General features: G+C 55.6%; 1 protein-coding gene across 1 annotated transcript; it reads right to left on the bottom strand.

Annotated features, from left to right (window-relative positions):
• Positions 1–582: 582 nt before the first annotated feature.
• Positions 583–19,833, bottom strand: ARHGEF19 (Rho guanine nucleotide exchange factor 19). The gene is made up of 16 exons (XM_023193535.1): positions 19,641–19,833; positions 11,182–11,621; positions 10,504–10,788; positions 10,217–10,337; positions 10,064–10,140; positions 9,526–9,788; positions 8,742–8,902; positions 8,493–8,645; positions 8,100–8,229; positions 7,928–8,002; positions 7,665–7,754; positions 7,337–7,497; positions 4,997–5,155; positions 4,431–4,510; positions 1,863–1,967; positions 583–1,457 (listed from the first exon to the last, which is right to left on the bottom strand). The coding sequence occupies exons 2-16, from the start codon at positions 11,591–11,593 to the stop codon at positions 1,300–1,302; spliced, it is 2,430 nt and encodes an 809-aa protein (XP_023049303.1). The 5' UTR covers positions 11,594–11,621; positions 19,641–19,833; the 3' UTR covers positions 583–1,299.
• Between the last annotated feature and the right edge of the window lie 2,436 nt (positions 19,834–22,269).

The following is a 22,269-nucleotide window of genomic DNA, read 5'->3' as shown; positions in this document are numbered from 1 at the left end:
TGTAATTCCAGCTACTCAGGTGGCTGAGGCAGGAGAATCACTTGAACCAGGAGGCAGAGGTTGCAGTGAGCCAAGATTGCACCACTACACTCCAGGTTGGGCTTAAAAATGGCCCTCAAAAGATATCCATGCCCTAGTCCTTGGAACTTGTGAATGTTACCTCATATGACAAAAAAGTGGAGGAGGGCGGGAAACAGTGGGCAGAGGGTTTTTGAAGATGTGATTTAAATTAAGGATTATGAGATGGGAAGATTATCTGGGTGGGCCTGAAAATGCAATCACTTGTTTATCAGAGGGAGGCAGAGGGAAATTTGGTATAGACACACAGAGAAGGCAATGTGACCACAGAGGCAGAGATCAGAGTGATACGGTTGCAAGTCAAGGAACGCTGCAGCCACCAGCAGTGGAAAGAGGCGAGGAACCGCTCTCCCTGAGAGCCCAGGAGGGAGCACAGCCCCGGGGGGCGGGCCCAGTGCTGCTGATTTTGGACTCAGCCTCCAGAACCGTGACAGAAGAAAATATTGTTGCTTTAAGTCACTCAGTTTGTACTAATTCTGTTATAGAAGCCACAGGAAACAAATAAAGAACTAATCAAATCTCTTTAATGTTTAAGCCTATTTGTATCTGACATTTTGTTACTTGCAGCCGAAAGCAGCCTAGCTGATACACAATCGTCCCCCTGGCCCCTGGTCACCCTCTTACAGCTCAGAGGTGAACTCTAGAGAAATGCAAAGCCCCAGTTGGGAGCCAGCCAGACACTTTCCTAGTCTTTAGCTGGGAAAACAGGACTGCGGGGGTGGGCCAGCATCAGATGGATCACAGACTCCAAGCAAAGGTATGAAAGGAGTTTATTTACAGACAAGACACAGCAACCAGGCACCGACTCGGGCTCTGGCCAGGGGAGGTGGTAGACAAGACGCCAGATATACCTAAATATATATTTAGGTCCCAGCACCACCAGCACCAGAACATTCCCCAGCCAGGTCCCTGCCAGAAGGACCAAGAGTCAGGCAGGATTGAGGGCACAGAAAGTAAAGGGCCCCAGTCCTTGCCAGGTATCAGTCCCCATGTCAGAGGAAGAAACTGCCGTTGGCCTTGAAGTGTGGACACTGAGGAGCAGGAGGACAGAGATACCCTCTGGAGGCGCCCCCATTCCTGTGCCCACCCTGTGCCCTCAATGCCAAGGCCACAGAAGTGAAGTGCCAGCAGGAGCAGCTTGGGGCATGGAGACACTGCAGGCCCCTCCAGAACCATCCGGGAACCAGGCATGGAGGTGCTGTCCCAGGCCATGGCTGCCCCTCACACAGGGGCCTCCCCCAGTTTGCTGGTAGCACTCGTGACTCGCTTATTCTCCCGGAGGTTTCGGAGGCGGGCGCTGAGGCTGCTGATCTCTTCCACGTAGGCCTGGGGCACCCACCCCTTCTCACCATCTGCCAGGCGGACCCCTTCCAGCCAGCCTAGGGACACACAGGCCAAGAACAACAGCATCAAAGGGGCACCAGGGCCAGGCCTGGAAGGGAACACCTCAGCCCTGATGCAAGCTTTGTTTGCACCCTTGGAGCCAAGGTGACATCATCTCAGCATCTCTCAGCTCCAGGAAGGACCCTGTCTCGAGCTGTCTTGTAGATGAACTTCTGACCTGTTTTTCCTGACATCCTCTGAAAGGGTATTTCCCACTCTCCCCCATCACTCTCAATCCTATATCTTTACAAGCAGGAAGTTCCTCTTCTTGTCTAACCTGATTCCCACATGCTGTGGCAGATCAACACTTGCAGAGCCTTTCTCTGTGATATCTTAGTCATCTAGCCACCTCCTGCCCACCTGAGCCCCATCAGGGAGACTTTCCCAGGAGGCCCCCTCACCGTCACTGGTCCAGGTCCTCACTGCCAGGATGTCAGTCTTCTCCAAGGTCAGCTCATCTGGCTGCAGTGCCTTGTATGTCCTAACACACTGAACCTGGGGGCGATCTGACAGCCCAAGGGAGGCTCAGGGAGTCCCAAGGGTAGGATGACAGGGGAAGGAGCATGGGTAGGGCAGGGAGGGGCAGTAGGAGGAAGCAAGGGGGTGGGAAGGTGGCCACTGAGGCTGCTATTCCTCTGCCACTCCCATGCCACGGGCCCACATCCAAGCAGGCGTACCCTCTGCCCACCCTGGCCTATCTAGTCTCCTACCCTAAACACAAGTGCGGGACGAATCCATTCCCTCCCAGCTTCGGTTTCCGCCTCTATACCAAGGGTTGTCCCCTCCCCAGCTCAAGCCAATACGTTGCTTTTGTCCTTCAGACTCCAATGTCCAACTGCCCCCAGACACCTCACACAAAACAGTAACGGCCCTGCAATATGCCCCTAACATCGCTGTGGTGCTCCCTTTGGCCCATCCTTCCCAACTGGGTTTCGAGCTGCATCACTCCCCTGTTGAAAGCCCTCCAGGGCTTCCCAATCCTCTTAGAATAAAATCCAAACTCCTCCCTAGGCCCTACAAGGCCCTTCATGGTCTGGCATCACCCCCTGCTAGCCTCATCTTCTCCCCTCCACTTTCCCTCCCTACTCGCTCACAAAGCTCCAGTCACACCAGCCTCCCTGCTGTTCCTCACTCTAAGCTCCCTCCTTCCCCAGGTCCTTCGCACCGGCTCTTCTTTCTGCCAGATACTCTTCCCCAGATCGTTTCATGACCACCTCTCCTCATCCTTCAGGGGTCAAATGACCATCCTTCAGTGGTCCTGTGACCACCTGGGAGCTTACCCCAGCCAACCCCAGCCAGGTGGGACTCCTAGCTCAAGCCAGAGCGTCTACCCCCTTCCTGGTCCTCAGCTCTTTTCATTAGACCAGGTGGGCTGGTAGCATCCAAAGCCCCAGACTGGGGGGCCAGACCTGGCTTGAATCCCAGTTCTGCCACTTACTGGCTGTGTGACCAATTTACTTCACCTTCTGAGCCTCAGATATGAAAAATGTCTACCTGGTAGGGTTGCCATGAGGATTAAATTAGATTTAATGCAAATACAAAGCCCCTAGCCCTGGGCCTAGCCTATGGCAGGCACTCAGTGGGCATGAGTGCCCTTTCTTTCCCTTTACTACCTAAAGCTCAGCCCTAACTCCTCTGCTCAAAAGTCTCCAATAAGGCCAAGTGCAATGGCTTACACCTGTAATCCCAGCACTTTGGGAGGCTGAGGCAGGTGAATCACTTGAGGCCAGGAGTTCAAGACCAGCCATGGTCAACATGGCAAAACCCTGCCTCTACTAAAAATACAAAAATTAGCTAGGCATAATGGCAGGCGCCTGTAATCCCAGCTACTTGGGAGGCTGAGGCAGGAGAATTGTTCGAACCTGGGAGGAGGAAGTTGCAGTGAGCTGAGATTGTGCCATTGCACTCCAGCCTGGACGACAGGGTGAGACTGTCTCAAAAAAACATAGCCGGGCGTGGTGGCAAGTGCCTGTAATCCCAGCTAATCACGAGGCTAAGGCATAAGAATCCCTTGAACCCGGGAGGCGGAGGCTGCAATGAGCAGAGATTGCGTCACTGCACTCCAGCCTGGGGTACAGAGTAAAACTGTCTCTCCAAAAAAAAAAAAAAAAAGGGCCTCCAATAAGCCAGGCACGATGGCTCAGGCTGTAATCCCAGCACTTTGGGAGGCTGAAGGGAAAGGATTGCTTGAGTCCAGGAGTTTGAGGCCAGCCTGGGCAGCATAGCAAGAGCCTGTCTCTACAAAAAACAAAAATAAAGGTGTGGTATCCAGGTGTGGTAGTGCATACCTGTGGTCCCAACTACTCAAAAGGCTGAGGCAGGAGGATCACTTGAGCCCAGGAGGTTGAGACTACAGTGATGCATTATCGCACCACCGAACTCCAGCCTGGGCAACAGAGCAAGACCCTGTCTCAAAAAAACCCAAACAAATCTTCAATAGCTTCCTAGGGCCACTATAGGGAGGCTCTCTGTGATTAGGTCGCACCCTGGCTTACCAGCCTCACTTCACACCCAAAGGAGAAACCTTTATTCCAACTGAGCAGATCCCTCAGCTGCCACCACAACCCCCACCACCCCTCATACCCTGGCTCCGGCTGCTTCTTGTCCTGTTTGCAACTGATGCAAAGATGGAGACAGACCCAGGCTCTGGTCTCAGCCCTGCTACTTACTGGCTGGGTGAACTTACACAAGTCCGTTTATCTCTGAACCTCTCTTCTAACTCGTAAAACAGGGGCGAAATGGGAGGCTATGAAGGCTTTGTGATCTCCAGGATGCTGCCTCTGGACACAGAGTCCACCTGTGCTATGTAAGTTCTGCCCAGCCTTCAAGGTTCCTCAGAGCTACCCCTGACTGCCCCAGAAGTTGATCTCTCTCCCCATAGCCCTGTCGGCAACACAGCACCCAGGATGGGAGGGGAGGAGGGCGGGCGAGGGTCCGGCCCAGGGATGTAAGCAGCAGGGATGAGCTACCTTCCCCCTCACTGATGACCTCCTTGTCCTCCTGGGGGCTGGAGGGGCACAAGGCTGAGATCCATCGCTGCTTCTCACTTCTAGGGAAGGGGGAGGCTCAATTGTCACAACATGCAAAGTGCAGTTGCCCAGGGCAGGGTGCTGAAACCAAGGCTGGGGGAGCTAGACATGATGTCCAGGCCCAGGACCCAAATCACGTCTGCCCCACCCCACAACCCTGTTCCCAAGCCTGTGCCCCACCCAGCTCTGAGCATAACAGGCCCAGAACCCCTGGATGCCAGCCCTACCCCCATCCTGCCTAATGCCACAGTCCTGAAGCCAGAGATAGCAGGGTGTGGAGGTTTACATCCAAGAGATGCCCAGAGGCTGAGGAGGAGGTGGCAGCCCCCCAACACCACCTGTGGGGCAGGCACTCCCGCTCTGGCCTCCAGCCCTGCCCTCTGCCCCTGTGTCCTGCCCAAGCCAGGGAAGAGATGAGCACTTGGGGAGGAACAAGGCCAGGATGTCCCAGGGGTGCCCGTCATGGGGAGGAAGAGCCTCCTCTCCCCATACCCAGGCCCACTCACTCCGTCCGGGCCCTCAGCAGGAACTGGTGCTTCATGTGCTGCCCGTGGAGGAGCTGGAGGAGGAACACGTGGCCAGGGATGCCCTGCAGCTTCAGGCTCAGGTCCCGCACCTGCAGCTCAGCCATCTTGGCATGGACGAAAACGGCAAACTTCCCTAGCCTGGAGGACCGGGGGAGGGGAGGTCAGCCTGGCCTGGGCCCTGGCTCCAGGCACCCAGCCTCGGGATCAGGTGGGTTCTGACTGGAAGCGGGGAGAAAGGGCTGCCTGCCCTGCCGGCGTTCTCACAGGCTCCTGCGTCTCGACAGGGCGCTGCTTTCCTAGCAGCTGGCAAAGTCTCCACAAGGAACCAAGAGCTTCTTCCCGGCTGGCTTGCTGGTGGAGGCTGGAGGTGATGGAGACCAGTCCCTGAGTCCCAAACACGCTTTCAACCTTTCTCTCTCTTTGTTTTGTTTGTTATTTGGTTTTTTGTTTTGTTTTGTTTTAAGACAGAGCCTCGCTCTGTCGCCCAGGCTGGAGTGCAGTGGCATGATCTTGGCTTACTGCAACCTCCGCCTCCCAGGTTCAAGCGATTCACGACCTCTCTCTGAACTTCTCTCCCAAGCGTCTGTTCCGAAGAGCCCACTGGACAGCTGGCCTGCGGAGTGTCTCTCTTCCAGTATGTAAGCCCCATGCAGGCTGAGCCTCATCTCTTTGCCACTGTATCTCAGTGTCTGATACTGCCTGACTCACAATTTGGGATCAGTAAGTACTTGTAGGCAGGATGGGTGGAGGGGGTTCCATGGATGTCAACTCATTCAACAAAACTTGGCATCAAAAAAAAAAAAAACAAAAAACTCAGCTTCTCTCACTCCAAGCCAGATCCCCTTACTGTTCTCCATTGCAGTGAAAGACACCACCAGTTTGCCCAAAAGGAAACTCAGACGTCATGCTCACCTCTTCCCTTTCCATCCTACACCCACCTGGTAGCTATGTCCTGTCTTTCCTCCTTAATGTCCCTTGAATCCACTTATCCTGAAGCACCCTGCCACTTGTGGAGCATCTACCCTCTCCTGAGCAACTGCAAGACCCTCTGGCCTCTCCCCTTCCAGTTCATCCTCCAAATTGGCCAGGAGCAAAATATCATCCTTCTGCTCAACTCTCCATGCTCCCTGCTGCCTCAGAAAAAATCCAACCTCTCTACCATGACCTTCAACATCCCAACCTCCCTCTGCTGCCCTTCTCCTTTACAAATCCAGCCACATTAGGCTTCATCATTCCCCAAACACACATTCCGCTCCTCTACACTACCATGACTCTGCTGTATGCCTTCACTCAAACTACCTTTCTACCTGGAAAACTCCTACTCATCTTTCAAAACCCAGCTCAAATGTCCCATCCTCTATGAAGCTTTACTGATTCTCACTCCACACCAGGAACTACCACAGTACAGCCTTTCATCAAAACCCTGATGATATGGTTATCAGGATGTATTTTCACTGATCTGAGAGCTCCTGTGAGCAGAGAACAAGTCTCATTCATATTTATGTCCCTAGCACCGGCCTGCTACAGAACAGAGATTCAGTGACTGTTTACTAAATGAACAAACAAATCAGGAATGAATTCTTATAGCATCACATGTCCTTTTTTTTTTTTAAGAGATGGGGTCTCACTATGTTGCCCAGGCTAGTCTTGAACTCCTGGACTCAAGTGATTCTCCTACCTTGGCCTCCCAAAGTGCTGGGATTACAGGTGTGAGCCACCGTCCCACATGTCCATCCTTTATCCCATTCACCTTATCCAGGTAGTCTTCTACTCACTCCTCACTTATAATAATCACAGTTCATACTGAGGGAGTGTTCACTGTGAGTGGGGCACGGTGCTACCATCAGACAGACCTGGCATCCTCCTGGCTCCCCCACCCACTAGCTCCATGACCTGAGAGTAACAGAGAAGCCTGTTTCCCAGGGAGGGATTTGGAGGATTAAAGGGAATAGTCCACATAGCATGCCTTGCACAGAGTAGGTACTGAGTGAAAGTTGGCTTCTGGCATAGCTGTGACTCAGGGCAGAGTTGAGACTCCAGGGTCATGCTCTTAGTCTCTGCTCTAACTGGCTGAAGCTCACAACAGCTCCAAGTCCTTGACATACAGTCTAGCCCTTGATTCTCCCTTCTAGAACATGGACTTGTCTGACATCTCTGCCTTTGCTTCAGGAGCCTCCAAGTCTCAAGGTGCCCTGGCAGCACAACCTGGCACAGGCAGGGGCTCCCAGGCCCAGGGATGGAGTGGTCATAAGCCCAGTGGTAGGGAGGAAGAGAGCCTGGCTCCAGTTTACCTACCCACCCCTGATTGCCCCAACTCACTCCTTCCGCCGAGAGAGCAGCAAGCAGTCATTGAAGAGGTGGAGGTAGACTGCCTTGCTGGACAGCTTCAGCTTGGCAGGGGGTGCTGCAGGCAGTGGTGCCAGCTCTACCAACTCCCCATGCCGAACCAGCCAGCGGGCCTGAGAGATCAGCGGGAAAATCTGGAGGGATGGAGAAGGATGGGTCAGGCCCAGGGGCACCAGGCAGAGAGCACAGGATAGCAGAGGGGAGAATGTGGGCAGCGATGAACTGGCCTGAAGCCCCTAGGGCAAGGAAGAAACAAGAGCTGCCCCTTGGAGTGCCCATCCTGCTGGCGGCAGACACACACCTTGCCCTCAAAGTGGATCTTCTTGCTCAGGTGGATGAGTTCCTCTGTCCTCTTCATGGACTGCACGCTAGCATTGCACTCCTGCACCAGCTGGGGGAGCCGTGGGGAGGTCACCTGCAGCCCCTCAGCCCTGTCTCCCAGAGCCCAGCCTCAGACACTTGCCTGGGGACTGGAGACTCTGACAGCTGAGGGCTGTTTTAGAGACACGCTGGGGGTCCAGGGGGTCCCCAGGAGCCAAGCAGCCCCTGCCCTGCCCAGCTCACCTCCTTGAGCGCATTGAAGGCCTTGGTGGCCATATCTTCGTCTTCAGAGCCCTGTGCTGTCCGCTTCAGGATGTTCTGGAAGGTGGGATCAGCACAATGAGGCAGGCCTCATACTCCCCTGAGACCCGGCCCGCCCACCCAGCCCTCACTGCAGCCTGTCCCCTCGAGGTACCTCCACCAACATCTTGAGGCGGGTGATCCTCTGGAAGGGCAGGATGAGGAAGGAGGTAAGGGGCAGACGCTGGCACACGGGAGACTCCTCCAGGCGAGCCAGGATGCCAGGGAACCTGGGGTTCTCCAGGCTGGAAAATGGGAAGGGCTCTGGAATCACAGGTAGGCCTGAACTCCTGGGATCCACAACCCTGGCCATCCACGGGGCCCTTAGGGACCTTCTCAGCACATCCTTACTGCCCCTTGGGGTTGCATCTCACCTTATCCTGGTCACAGAGACCCTTTCAGGGACCCCTCCCCTCCCAGAGTCACCTTGCATTACCCAGTCCTCAGTGCCTACACCTGCCTGAGACTCCCTCCACGCCCCCGCCCCTTTCAGAGCCCCCAGCCCTACAGCAGGCGCTGGTAGGTGCGCTCCTGGTAGGCCTGGTTGGTGACATAGGGCAGGTAGACTCTGCGGAAGGCCGGGCAGTGGTCCAACACCACGTCGCACACGCTGAAGCGCAGCACATCTGCCTCCAGCCGCTGCTCCAGGTCCTGCAGGAACCTGAGGAGTCAGAGCCAGGATGGAGATCCCAGATCTGGAAGCCGGCCAACCACAGGCTCAGTCCCCACCCTGGGCCAGGCCAGAGCACTTCTTCACCTCTCGCTGGTGCTCTTGACCTCGGGCAGTTTGGAAAACAGCCACTGCTTGTCCTGCGCCCCCAGACACTCGCTCAGCTCGGCAGAGCCTAAGAAGTGGCCCACAGCCACCGATAGGCTGTGGATGTAGGAGGCCTCGGACGTGATCAGCTCAAACTTGGCCTGAGGGAGGGCGCACACGGGGTCGAAAGGGCCGGGCCGGTTCACCTCGGAGGCCCTGGCCTCGCATTCCCGGACCCTAGGCCGCCACACCTCTCGTCCTCGCCCCTTCTCTAGCCCCACTCTTAATCTGGCGCCAGGCGGGCCCGGCGACCCACCTCCCGCCAAGAGCAACTGTGCAAACCCCGCTGGCCCTAGATCCCGCCCCTCCCCTTAGCCCTTTCCCGACGCGTTCTTCCCCGAGCCCGCCCACCCCTCAGGTCCCGCCCACCCCCAGGTCCCGCCCCTGATTCTGTCCCCGCCTTGTCCCGCGCCCACCAGGCGTTTGCACTCCCAATGGCTCCGCCCCTCATCCGGCCCTGTCCTATCCTAGGCTTCGTCCCGCTGGCTCCGCCCTCTGCCCGCAGCCAAGCCTGGCTCCCCTAGACTCCCGCTCCGCGGCTTGCTGTCCTCGCTTCCAGACGGCCTCGTGTAGTCAGGTCCTAGAGCCAACCTTCCGCGCTGACAGTCGCGCCAGCACCCCCTTTTGTGTGTCCCCCTCCCTCTATGGTCCGGTTCCCGCTAAGTCCCCGGACCGCGTACTCCCCGGCCCGCCCCCGCCCCGCCGGGTCCGCGCGCGCGCCCACCTCCTGCAGCTTGCAGTCCCGCAGGCTCAGCGTGGCCAGGACGCCGCTGCCGCGTACGTCGGGGATATCCTGCCACAGCGAGAAGGTGGAGCCTCGCGCGGAGCGTTGCGCCCGGAAGGAACTGCTGGGGGAGAGGTTGGCGCGCGGCGGCCCCGGCCCCTCCTCTGCTCCCTCGGCCTCGTCCCCCGGGCCCTCCTCCTCGCGCTGCTGCCGCCGCAGTTCGCGGGCGCTGGCCACGTCGCTGTATTCCTGATAGAGGACGGCTGGGGAAAGACGGGCGGGCAAGACCGTGGGTTCCCTCAAGAGCCCGCGTCACTTAACCTTTGCTGCGGTTCGGATATCTGGACATAGTGAATTCATTCATTCATTCATTCATTCCATAAACAATTGAGCACCTACTGCGTGCTAGATACCGATAGTTACATTCTACGTTTCTCATTCGATCCCTACCTCTCAACTCTCTAAACCTCCTTTTCCGCATTTCCACACCGCAGCCCCTTCCTCCGTTACCTCCTCCCAGGGATCCCCTCCCACATACAGTTAAGGAGGAATCGAGACTGGCGCCGCTCGTTGGTGCTCCTGGACCCCAAAGGCGGCTCTTCCTGCGTGTCTAGCCTAGGAAAGAGAGAGCGTCACGGCCCTTCTTCGCCTGCACCCTGTCTCGGACCCAAGCCCAAATGGGAGGTGGTACCTGGGCTCGGACCAATCGCCATGGCCCTCTCGTGAGTCACCAGGGGCTGGCCGCGACACCCGGTCCCTACACCCGGTCCCGACACCCGGTCCCGTCTCTACACTTCGAGATGATGCTTTCCCTGGAGAGGGCAAGAACTGAGGGTGGGGGGTCCAGAGAGTGGGCCTGGGGCCTGGGCCCCGGCCCGGGCACCCTGACGGCCTCAGGCAGTCAGTGAGTGGGCATCCCCCACCCCCACCCCCACCCGGCATCTAGCTGCCCTCAGGGCCCATGGGAGGAGCTGGTACCTTCCCGGGCTGCTCCGGTGCCTGACCCAGAGATGGGTGCCCGGGCTGCTGAATTCCGCCCCAGGCGCAGAGAAGAGTGCAGCCGGGTCATCAGCTCCGAAGCCGAGAAGCGCCTCCGCTCAGGACCCTCGAGGCTCACTCGCGTGGATCCAGCCAGCTCCAGCGGCCTGGGCTCTTCTGTGCTCTGGGCCTGCTCTTGCACTACCTGGCCAGGCTCTAGGAAGACAGCGTGGGCCTCGGGGCAGCCGGGGACCTCTTCACGCTGGTACACCCGCATCTTGCGCCCTAGGGTTGAGGGGCAAGGTGTGAGAGCACGAGCTGGGGTCTCCCCCAGCCTGGCCCTGAGCACCTGGGGAGGTTCAGGCGCCATGCCCAAAGGAAGGGCCTGTGTTTCTGCTAGCGTCTGGTCCCCAGAGCCCTGGGGTCCACAAGAGGGGTAAGGACAGCACAGGGCCTGACTGCAGTAGGCAGAGGGACGAGGCAATGGTGACTCACTCACTGCATAACCTTGGACAAGTCACTTGCCTTCCCTGAGTCCTGCTAGTTTCCTTATCACTAATCTACCACTTGTCCTGACTTTTGGGGGAACCTTGGGACATAAAGGTTAAGGAACTGCCCAGCCCCTCCCCTATCCCCCCCACTGTGGCACCCACACCTGCCTCCCCAAGGGTCACTCACAGGCAGACTTCTTTTCTGAGCCGTGGCTGGCCCGGCGCTGTGGCTGTGTGTGCTGGGGACTCCAAGGTCCCTCCAGAGCTGGGGGCTGGGCACCAGGACAGTGTGGCCAGCTGCCAGCCCTGCTGGGCCGCATCCCCCCGCTGGTTATCTCTGTATCTGAGCTTCCTGGGGATGATGGCCATAGCAACCCTTGGAGAGGGGCAGGGGTCCCCAGGGACCAGCGGCTGCCAGGAGCCCGAAGCTCCTCGGGGGCAACAGGGAAAAGGTCCAGACACACTGGGCTCAGGGGCTTCAGGGCGGGCAGCTCTGCAAAGGACAGACTCTCCTGCTGGCACACTGCTACAGGGCAGCGGGCAGTGCCAGGTGGCCCAGTAAGGTGGGGCTGGAGGGTAGCAGGTGGCCCACAGTCCATTCCTCTTTTGCTCTGCCACCACCTGGCCCTGCAAAAGAGAAGATATCAGATCTAGACAGAGGACAGCAGGGCTGGCCAGTAAGCCACCACCCCTGGAGGCCTGGACAAACCGCTGTGTACATTTATGTGCACACATCTCCACAAACGCACTCACGTGTCTGATTATATAGAAATAGCTGATACTTGCTTGGCATTGCCTGAATGATAGACTGAGTACTTTACACATAGTATCTCATTTAATCCTCACAACAACCCTGTGAGTTGATGCCCTTATTATGCCCATTTTATAGGTGAGGAAAGGGAGGCACAGAGAGATTATTTGGTAAATAGTGGAGCCAGGATTCTAACCTGGCCATTCTAGCTTTCAAATCGGTGATTTTAACCACCTGTACCTTCTCTAACACACACCGACATGTCACCAGACATGCAACTACATACATCATCACACAAATCCATGTCCCAGCATATACATCCACACTACATTTTCTCCCAAGTATAGAATGACATGTGCACTTTCATAGATACAGACATTCAAACTCAGGCTCACACAGTCACAGACACACACATTTTTACACAACCATATACATTAACAAACAATTCCTCACAAACACACTGACCCATCCGATATTTACACAGGCACCCAAGATTTCTCATCCTCCTGTTCCCTCCACGCGCACACCCCAGGATGCAGACACACAGCAGCCCACAGGTCCTTGCTTTGATATTTCTCCCCCCATCCCCCCCACCCTTGCCCAGAGTTGCGGCCTTCAGCGCTGAGTGGTGCCCACACCCATGCCAAGTTGGCTGGGAGGGTCATGGACTGGCAGGCGGGCCATCACCCAGATCAGGCAGAGGGGCCCTCCTGAAGTTCAGGGAGGTGCCCCAACCCCCCCGGTTTGGAGTGAAAGAAGGACTGTTCCCCACTCCAGCTTCCAGCCCCTGGGTAGGCCAGGCTGGATGGGTCCTTTCTGGGCAGGAAGTTATCCCCGGGGAGCCAGCCCTTCGATCGGGGCAGACCTGATGATCTGAGAGTCTCAAGCCCCGGCAGCTCTTGCCCTGTGGCCTTCTGCCAGCCTCCCTCCTGCAGCCCCTCACCTCTCCGGGCCCAGGCCCGCTGCTGATGCTGTTTGGCTGTTCCGGCAGGGGAAGCCCTCTCTCTGCCCAGCTGGCTGGGGGAGATCCCACCCAGACAAAGAGTTTGATTCATCAAACCCTGTGGTGAGGCAAGCAGGGAGGGAGGGAGGGAGCAGGCAGCGGGCTGGGCGGGGGCCTACCCTAGCCTGGCCTCGCTGTGGGCAGGCCGGGCAGCCAGGACCCCCCAGTGGCCCCCTCAGGCCAAAGGGGCAGTGCCCAGCCCGGTAGGACCAGGAAAGCCAGGAGATGAAGACTGAGAGAGACCTAGAGAAACAGAGACCACTTAGCCAGTAACTCAGAAACCAAGACCCCAAGACATTCAAAAACAGAAAAACCACAGATGCTGAGACATTCAGGGACCCAGAGATGGAGACAGAGACACTGACAATTTTAGGCCAACCAGATCCTCAGAGACACAGATGAAGCCCAAAAAACCCAGGGAGACAGATGGACAAACATTTCATGCCCATGGGCTGCCAGTCTAGTGGGAGAGCCAAAAATGAAAACAGTTACAATCCAGGTTGGCAAGAGCCAAGCCAGAGGAACCATCAGAGGAGGGTGCTGGGCTCAACTCAACCTGAGTATTCCAGGAAGACTTCCTGGAGGAGGTAATAGATTACTGCTCCATGGCTGAAATACCTAGTGCACTTTGAGAGAAAGCCTTGGCCTGAGCAGTGACTGTCAGTCACTGTTGGAGACAGGGAGGGAGAAGAGGACCCAGTGAAAGATGGCTGGGTCTATGGCAGGCCCCAGTGTCTCTGCACAGCTTCTCAACTGCTTCCTCCCGCTCCCTTCATACCTCTGCCTGGGAGGGTGGGAAGAAGGGGACTGGCTGCTCCAAAGGGACCGTCTCTACAGTGGCCACTCTGGCTTGTACTGTCAGCCTCTGTCCCTCTAGCCTGAAGAGTGCCCATCTGAGCAAGTCTCCCTGAGACTGTCTCCTTATCTGACAAACAGGATAGTATTTTTACTATCATCAGTCTTTCTCTAGACAGAATGCAGCTCAGGCCTTCACACAGATGGGGAAGATGAAGGAGCGAGGCTGAGACACACATTCCATTGTAGGAGTGTGTGGAAGGAGGCCCCTGCCCGCAGACAGGTCTCTTTCTCTGCAGGAATCAGGAGTCCTCAACACAGAAGTCCTGCTTGCTTCTGGGGGCACACATGTGCAGGCATGTACACATGCCCTCTGCCCCCCTGTATGCTGGGAGATTCTAGCACTTGGGTTCTGGAGGCCCCTGGAGGGCAGGGAGGGACCCTCTCTCCCATCGTTCGCAGGGATAAGTTGGCAAAACATTGAGGCTTTGCAGCAGGAGTACCCCCAGTTAAGACCGCAGAGGAGAAGCCTAGGTGAATGTGGGGAGGGGACATAGAAGGCTTCCCGGGGAGATGAAGCTGGAGGCAGGTCCCCAGCAGGGAAGTCAGGAGTGTGTCAGCCTCCACCTATGCTCAGGACAAGGGGTAATAAGAATGACCCATCTAGCTGGGATGCCAGCCCTGTGGCCCTCCAGGGGTTTGGCCCACCCAACCTCCATGCTGGGGAGCTAAGAGGGACAAGCTGTGTTCATACTGTGTGTAGCTCATCTCTGTTAGAAAAAAAAAAAACAAACAAAAACCTCAGAAAGAACTGGCCCCAGACAGCAGAGACCTTACCTTCCCAAGGCACAATCACAGGATAGAGACTCTGGTGTCTACTAGGCAAGGGCCATTCTGGAGCCCAAAAAGAATAACCCCCGCCCAAGCTTCTAGGCCCAGTGCTGACACTGACCAGCTGTGTGGCTTTAGGCAAGTCATAGCCCATCCCTTGGCCTCAGTATTCCCATCTGTAAAGTGGCTCCTAAGAGACCATACCACCACCCAGTGCCCTCTCTGAGAAACATGTCTCATCATAAATATATCTGCGCCAAGAAGGATGGGCAGGGGCCGAGGAAAGTACCCTTGGTGGGCGCTGCTAATTGCAGAGGGCAATGGGCCCACTTAGCAAGGCTGCCACAGAGTCCCTGGACACTACCATGGTCAGAAAAAGCGTTTCTGGCCTCCTGTACCTAGCTTTTCCCTGCCCCCTCCTAGGTGCCCCTTGCCCTGCTGCCCAGAAGAGCGGGGACCCTGCCAGGGCCTCTCTGCCCTTTAAGGAATAAAGCCAAGTGGGAAGTCATGGCTGGAAAGGGGAACCAGGCTAAGTGGTTCACAGAGCCCCAGAAGGCCATAGTGGGTCAGGGCCAGGATCAGAGACCAGGCAGGCAGCACAAAGGGCTCACTCAGCGGGGAAAACTGGCGGGAAGAGAATGGGACTGCTGGCACCCAGGTGGGGCCCTACCTCAGCCAGGGAGCTCCGTCCTGCTGCCAGCACAGTCCAGGGCTCCGGGACACCCTGGGGGCTCTGGGGTTGCAGCCAAGTCCTCAGGGGGCGATGTCAGCATGTCAGCATGGCCCCAGAGCCGAGCAAGGCAAGCTCCTGGGTATTGTGTGGGGCAGGGAGGGGGAGGTGAAGGAGGAGGGAACCTCGCAGAGAGAGGCAGGCGGCTGTCTCAACGTGCCTGCTCCCCGCCCCCCTTCCCCAGAACCGGTTTGGCTAGTCTGGGGTACAAGAGGGGGGCTGGAACAATGGGAGTCCTATGCCCAAGTGAAGCTCTAAAGGACCCTACACCCAGGTCCTCAAGATGGGGGAGGCACTGCTTCTGCTCCTAGGAGACAGGTCACCACTCTTCTGGAGCTTCCCAAACATGGGCGTGTTCAGGGGACTTCTTGGAGCTGGGGAGCATCCTGGGAGCTTCACAGAGAGCCTCCCAAGCCTTGGACTCCTTAGGGACCCTGAGAACCCTGATGACCTTCTCTGACCCTATTACTGCATCTATCAAATGGGAACACTCATCCCTATGGTTGGGAGACAGAAATCAGTCCTGAAAGTTGGTGATGTGACATCTGGCATCATCCTGGACAGCCTCTCCTCATCTAGTACAGCCACTCCTTGCAAATGGCCTATCCTTTCCCACTGGTTGGAATGACCTGCCCCACCATCTCCAGTGGCCACCTCCACCATGAAGCCTTCCCAGACTATACCAATTGAGCCCTCAATAAACCAAATCAAATAGCCAAGTCAAACCGCCTCCAATAAGAAGGGCATGCTGTATGCCCAGCATGCAATCTTCCCAGCCCTGTGGAAGGGGAAGCTGCATTTTGCCCTAATATTACCTGCCATCTGTTTGAGCTCCCAGCAATTGCCAGGCACTTAATATTAATATGCAGATATGTACACATACTAATACTCATGGGGCTAACTTATTGTTCACCTACTAGGTGCCAGGCACTGTCCTGAGCACTTCACATGTATCTACTCATTTAATCTCCACCATGACCCTGGCAGGTGGATACTGTTACTGCTACCACTTAGGTGAGTACAGTTGTCCCTTGGTACCCAGAATCTGTGGGGAATTGGTTCTAGAACCCTCCCATACCAAAATCCATGGCTGCTCAAGTCCCTTATATAAAATGTCGTAGTGTTTGCTAACACCTTTGTACATCCTCCAGTAAAATTTATTTATTTATTTATTTATTTTTGAGATGCAGTCTTGCTCTGTCACTCAGGCATGGTGGTGCAAGTGGTGGGATCTCAGCTCATCGCAACCTTTGCCTCCCAGGTTCAAGCAAGTCTTCCGCCTCAGCCTCCCCAGTAACTGGGATTACAGGCGCACTGCCAGCACACCCTACTACTTTTCTTTTATTTCTAGTCGAGACAGGGTTTCACCATGTTGGCCAGGCTGGTTTTGAACTCCTGACCTTAAATGATCTACCCACCTCAACTTCCCAAAGTGCTGGAATTACAGACGTGAGCCACCGTATCCCGTCTATTTTATGTATTTATTGTCAAAAAATAAAAAAAATAAAATGTACTCAAGTGAGAGGGTCTCACTCTGTCATCCACGCTGGAGTGCAGTGGTGCAATTACAGGGCTCACTTGCAGTCTCGTCGACCTCCTGGGCGTGGGTAATTCTCCCACCTAAGCCTCCTGAGTAACTGGGACTGCTGGCGCGCACCACCACACCTGACTAATTTTTGTATTTTTTGTAGAGATGGGATCTCATCAGGTTGTCCAGCCTGGTCTCAAACTCTTAGGCTCAGGCGATTCACCAGCCCTGGCCTCCCAAAGTACTGGGATTATAGACATGAGCCACCATGCCTGGCCCTCCAGTACAGTTTAAATCAATTCTAGATTACTTATAATACCTTAATACAGTGTAAATGCTATGTAAATAGTTGTTATCCTGTAATGTTTTTTATTTGCATTATTTTTGTCATTGTTGTTATTTTTTGTTTTTATTTTCATTTTCCATGCATGGTTGGTTGAATCCAAGGATGCAGAACCTGAGGATATGGGGGGCCAACTGTTTAAGAGGCTTGTACAAGTTAAGTCATGAGCATTATCCCTTTGAAATCTCTCATCAGTTCTATGAAGTCCCTATTTTACAGATGACATTGAGGTTCAAGAGATTAAATAACTTGTCCAGGGTCACACAGCTAATAAGGGGTGGGACTAGTATTGAAACCCAGGTCTGGCTGGGCACAGTGGCTCACACCTGTAATCCCAGCACTTTGGGAGGCTGAAGTGGGTGGATCCCCTGAGGTCAGGAGTTCTAGACCAGCCTGGCCAACATGGTGAAATCTGTCTCTACTAAAAATACAAAAACAGTCTGGGTGCAGTGGCTCATGCCTGTAATCCCAGCACTTTGGGAGGCTGAGGCCAGCAGATCACAAGGTCAGGAGTTTGAGACCAGCCTGGCCAACATGGTGAAACTCTGTCTGTACTAAAAATACAAAAATTGACTGAGCGTGGTGGCGCACACCTGTAATCCCAGCTACTTGGAAGGCTGAGGCAGGAGAATCGCTTGAACCCAGGAGGCAGGGAGGCAGAGGCTGCAGTGAGTTGAAGTCACACCACTGCACTCTGGCCTGGGTGACAGAGCAAGACTCCATCTAAAAAAAAAAGAAACCCAGGTCTGTCTGACCACACCACCAACCTGAGTCCTTCACCACTGCCTGGTGCTGCCTCACCAGGCTTTTAGGAGGGTCTCGTGGTGAAAAGTGTGTGAAAGTCCAATAGGGGGTGTCTCGGCTAACCTAACTAAACTCTTATTGATCTTATTATTCATACACTACGGGCTTGGAATACACAGCAGAGGTTTCATGGCCTGTGCCCTAGTCCCTCAAAGTATTTTATTTATTTATTTATTTATTTATTTATTTATTTATTTATTTATTTTTGAGACAGAGTTTTGCTCTTGTTGCCCAGGCTGGAGTGCAATGGCGCTATCTCGGCTCACCGTAAACTCTGCCTCCCAGGTTCAAGTGATTCTCCTGCCTCAGCCTCCTGAGTAGCTGTGATTATAGGCATGCGCCACCACCCCTGGCCAGTTTTGTATTTTTAGTAGAGATGGGGTTTCTCCATGTTGGTTTAGCTGGTCTCGAACTCCTGACCTCAGGTGATCCACCCGCCTCTGCCTCCCAAAGTGCTGGGATTACAGGCGTGAGCCACCGTGCCCGGCCCCAAAGTATTTTCCTTAGCTGCCAACCGATGGCCATTAAGTTCAGAGTGATTAGGGTTCCCCTGCTCCCCCATTTTCACTTCGACTCCCTAGAGCATTGCCACATAGTGAGTAGACACTGCACCGGTGGGTGGGGACCAGGTGGCCGTGGAGAGGTGGCAGGCTGGGGCGCAGAGATAGGTTTATTGTCAGCATTGTACAGAGGCCAGGAGGCAAGGAACACGGAAGGGTAGCAATGCAGGTCTGGAGGTCTCCAGGGAACTCCAATCCTCTCATCCCAGCTCCTGAGCAGGCCTTGAGACACTGCCCAGATGCGTAACTGGAAGCCAGAGGACCCCAGTAGGAGGAGCATCCTGGGGAACCTAGGGTCCTGGAAGGGCAGCTCTGCCTCACTCGCCCCTGCGTCCTGCACTTCGGGGACAGCGGACATAGAGCACAGCTTGGTCAGGCTGAGCAGGCTGGAGCTCCAGAGCACAGCCCCCAACCCCAGTTTGCGGATAAAGTAGAAAAGGGGGCGTGGCAGGGGCGGAGCTTAATGATGGGCGGGAACAGGCGGAAACTACAGGGAGTCCAGCCAATCCCTCCAATGGGCGAGGCCAAATAATGGGGCGTGGCTAGAGAGAGCGGAACTTGAGAAGACTGAGCTAAGGCTTGAGGGCAGGCCAAGGGGCGTGGTCATTATGGTCATTATAGTGTGGGTGGGGCCGGGGTCAGCCTGCCTTGCTGACTGAAGGCAGCGCCTCCTCGTTGTCTGCCACCGCCTGCTTGGCCAGGTAGCCCTCGCGCGTTATCTTGGTAGCCAGGGCTGGCACATCGGGCACGAGCCGGGCGTTGGGGCACTGGAAGAACACCACTACATGCTGGGGAGAAGAGGGCCAAAAAGAGAGAATGATTGCCTTAGGGATCTTAACTCATGGAGCACTTACCCTGCGCCAAACCCTAATCTGAAGGTTTTTCGGATATTAATTAATTTAATCCTCACAACAACTCTATGAGCCGGGGGTAATTTCTACTCCACAAGTGAAGAAACAGAAGCAGAAAGGTGTTGTCATTTGCCCAAAGACACAGAGCTATGATTCGAACCCTTAACAGTAGGAACCCCGTCAGGGGCAGGGCTTGTAAAAGAGCTAAACTGGTGGGCGAGTGTTTCCTCTCCTTTCTCCTTTCTCTTGCCAAGAAATAATGTTATTATTATTTGTGATATTAATTCATTGAGCACAACATGCCAGACACAGTGCAAATGCTTGACACCGAACCTTCATAACGACCCTATAAAGTAGATCCTATTATATAATATATCCCCATTTCCAGCCGGTCGGCGGCAGAGCCTGAACTTGGAACCAAGTCTGTCCAAGACAGATGGCTGAGCCTACCTCGAAGGCGATAATGAAGCCCAGATGCACGGCAGCAGCTTCTAGTAGAAGAGGGCGAGGTTCACCCCTGCGTCGCGAAAGGCCTTGTATCTGGGTTGCGCGGTCTGGAGAGGCTCTCGGATCTCGATTCCAAACCCTGCATTTCCTCCCCTCCTCCTCCCTAGAATCTGGCCCTGCCCGTTAAGCCAGTACCCTAGCCGGCTCCGCGCATCTGTCCGGGGCAGACTCAGCTCACTGCACCCCAGCCAGGCCCCGCCCCTCCCTGCTTAGTACCCGCCCCTCCCAGACAGGCCACGCCCACCAAAACTCAGCACCCGCCCCTCCCAGGCCGGCCTCCGTCACCAAGGCTCCCCGCCGTGCTTCCTAGACAGGCCCTGCCACTCCCGCCTCAGCTTCCCGCCCACCAAGGCTCAGCGCCCCGCCTCTCCCACCTCAGCGTCACGCCCCTCAAGGAAGGCCACGCCCACCAAAGCTCAGGGCTCCGCTCCTCCCGCCGCGCCCCTCCTCCCCAGCCTGAAGGGTCTAACACCTGCAGAGTGTGTTTGCTCCGGGACAGGTAGGCAGCGGGCGCGGGTGCCGGCGTGAAATTCACAAAGCCGTGCACCTGAGTGTGGTGTTCTTACTGGTACTGGAAATGCGACAGGAAGTCCGAGGTGAAGGCGGGACGAAAGCCTGCAGAGCCAGAGGGCCTTCAGGGCCCAACTCCCTAACTCACCCCTACTCGGATCCAGACCTACTCCCGAGGCAGGATGAACCTTTGGCCCGGAATCCTAGCCTCCTGTCCCCTATTTCCCAACCTCTGACCCGGATTTCCTTCTCCAGCCCCGCATTTCCCTATTTCTGAACCCCCTTCCCCAGTCTCTGAGCTCCATCTCCACCGCCCCCTGCCCCTGTATTCCCTTCATCTGCCTCACTCCCATTCATGGTGACCGCAAGGTGTACCATGACCTCCAGCAGGAGCAGTCAGATCCAGACGTCCTGCCGCGCCGAGCCACTGGTCGCTGGTACTCGCACAGGAACTTGTGGGAGTCCAGTCTGATTTCTACCCAGTTGAGCAGAACGAACAGGGGTGCCAGCAGGAATGCCCCCACAAAGATGGTGATGAATCAAACTGCAGCTCTGGCAGGCAGGGAGTGTCAGGCCCGGGGCCATCTCCCCTGCTGTTCCAGGCCCCCAGGGGCCCCACTCATACCCAGGGCACACGCTGCTGAGCGACTGCTCCTCCATACCCGGGTATTCATCAAACAGGCCCTGGCACTCGATGAGCTCATAGTCCTTCCTCCTCCCAGCGCTGCAGCTGTTGCCCGACCTGGGTGTCCCTCTGCCCTGCCAGCTGCCACTTCTGCCACCAAGCCTTCAGCTTCCTGGGGGCAGGAGGCAGGGAAACCAGATAATGGTCATAACAGGACCTTGTGCTAGGAACTGCCACTTCTATCACCAGCACCCCTTAGAGGCAGGCACCATGATGATTTCTACTTTACTGATGAGGAAACACACCTGGAGAACTTGCCCCAGGCTCCCCAAATTGTGAGTGGTGGAGCCAGTGTTCAAATCCAATCTGTTAGACAGGCGTCCAGTGCTCTCAACTCTGTGCTTCCCACATAGCCTTTCTTGGTCTCTGGAATATCACTGCCCCCTGAAAAAAATAGTAATAGAAAACCCTCCATTTGCAAAGCTCTTTCCTGTTGAACGCCTCATAATCCCCTCAACTCTCTTGGAGAGGTATTATTGTCCCCATTGTATCGATGAGCAAACTGAGGCCCAGAGAGACACAAAGCCATGCAGCTCACAACAAGCAGGGCTAGGACTTGTGCCCGTATCTTCTGTCCCAGGAAAGAGGTTTTCTGCTCTGCTCTTATAAAAGCCCTCCAAATGGCCTGATTAGGCCCAGCCCTGTCCCCCATTCTCCCCCCACCACTCACAGCACAGTGAACTCTTCCATGTGGCTGAGCAGCTGTTTGCCCACCATGATGATGATGAGCTGTTGGGTGACCCCGATGTGGCAGCCACCAGGGCCGCGCTGTTGTTGGCAGGCACATAGCACCTTACTCAGGGCTTCGTGGCTGCATAGGGGTTACCCCACCTCCTTGCTGGTGCAGAAAGTTGGCCACCTGTTCCTCCTACCCACTTTGGAGGCCCCACTGAGGTTGTGAGGACTACCCACTAACCCCATCATGTCCTCACTCCACATGCCAAGCAATGTGCCACACTGACCAGGGTATCCCACAAACCTAAGGGCCTCCCTCTCTGGAGCCAGGCTGCAGCTAAACTCCATGCTGAGGCTGACCCCCTTTCCCCACCCTGCTCCTGATCCTCTGGCTGCCCCCTGAATTGAGAGATAACCCTGCTGACAGAGCTGATGGGAGGCCTTGCCTACCCTACCCTAGCCCAGGGGTCTGCTGGGACCGTGGCCTAAACCTACTGCTCAACCTACGATCAGCCAATGCGGCATTTGTGGCCCAGGAAGATGGAGTCATTGTGCTGGGGAGTGGGCTTTTTTGGTGATCATCCTTCAACGACAATGGCAATTACACAATAACAGCACCTCCTGAGAGTCCAGCACTGTATGACTCTTAACCAGATCTCATTAAACACTGGATGCTCCTAGGGAAAAGGACCAGCTCTGATT

Source organism: Piliocolobus tephrosceles, chromosome 1 (assembly GCF_002776525.5).
Source record: "Piliocolobus tephrosceles isolate RC106 chromosome 1, ASM277652v3, whole genome shotgun sequence".
Lineage (NCBI taxonomy): Eukaryota > Metazoa > Chordata > Mammalia > Primates > Cercopithecidae > Piliocolobus > Piliocolobus tephrosceles.
Note: the sequence above shows the minus strand (reverse complement) of the source record. Positions and strands in the feature narration are given on the sequence as shown.

Bases quoted from the DNA above. Each gene is read 5' to 3' on its own strand.
- ARHGEF19 (XM_023193535.1), bottom strand. From the start codon at position 11,593: ATGGACTGTGGGCCACCTGCTACCCTCCAGCCCCACCTTACTGGGCCA. The intron at 9,789-10,063 runs GTATGTGGGAGG...GTCTTTCCCCAG, and splicing joins GTCTCGATTCCTCCTTAACT to CCGTCCTCTATCAGGAATAC. The intron at 1,458-1,862 runs GTGAGGGGGCCT...GTGTGTCCCTAG, and splicing joins GAGGACCTGGACCAGTGACG to GCTGGCTGGAAGGGGTCCGC.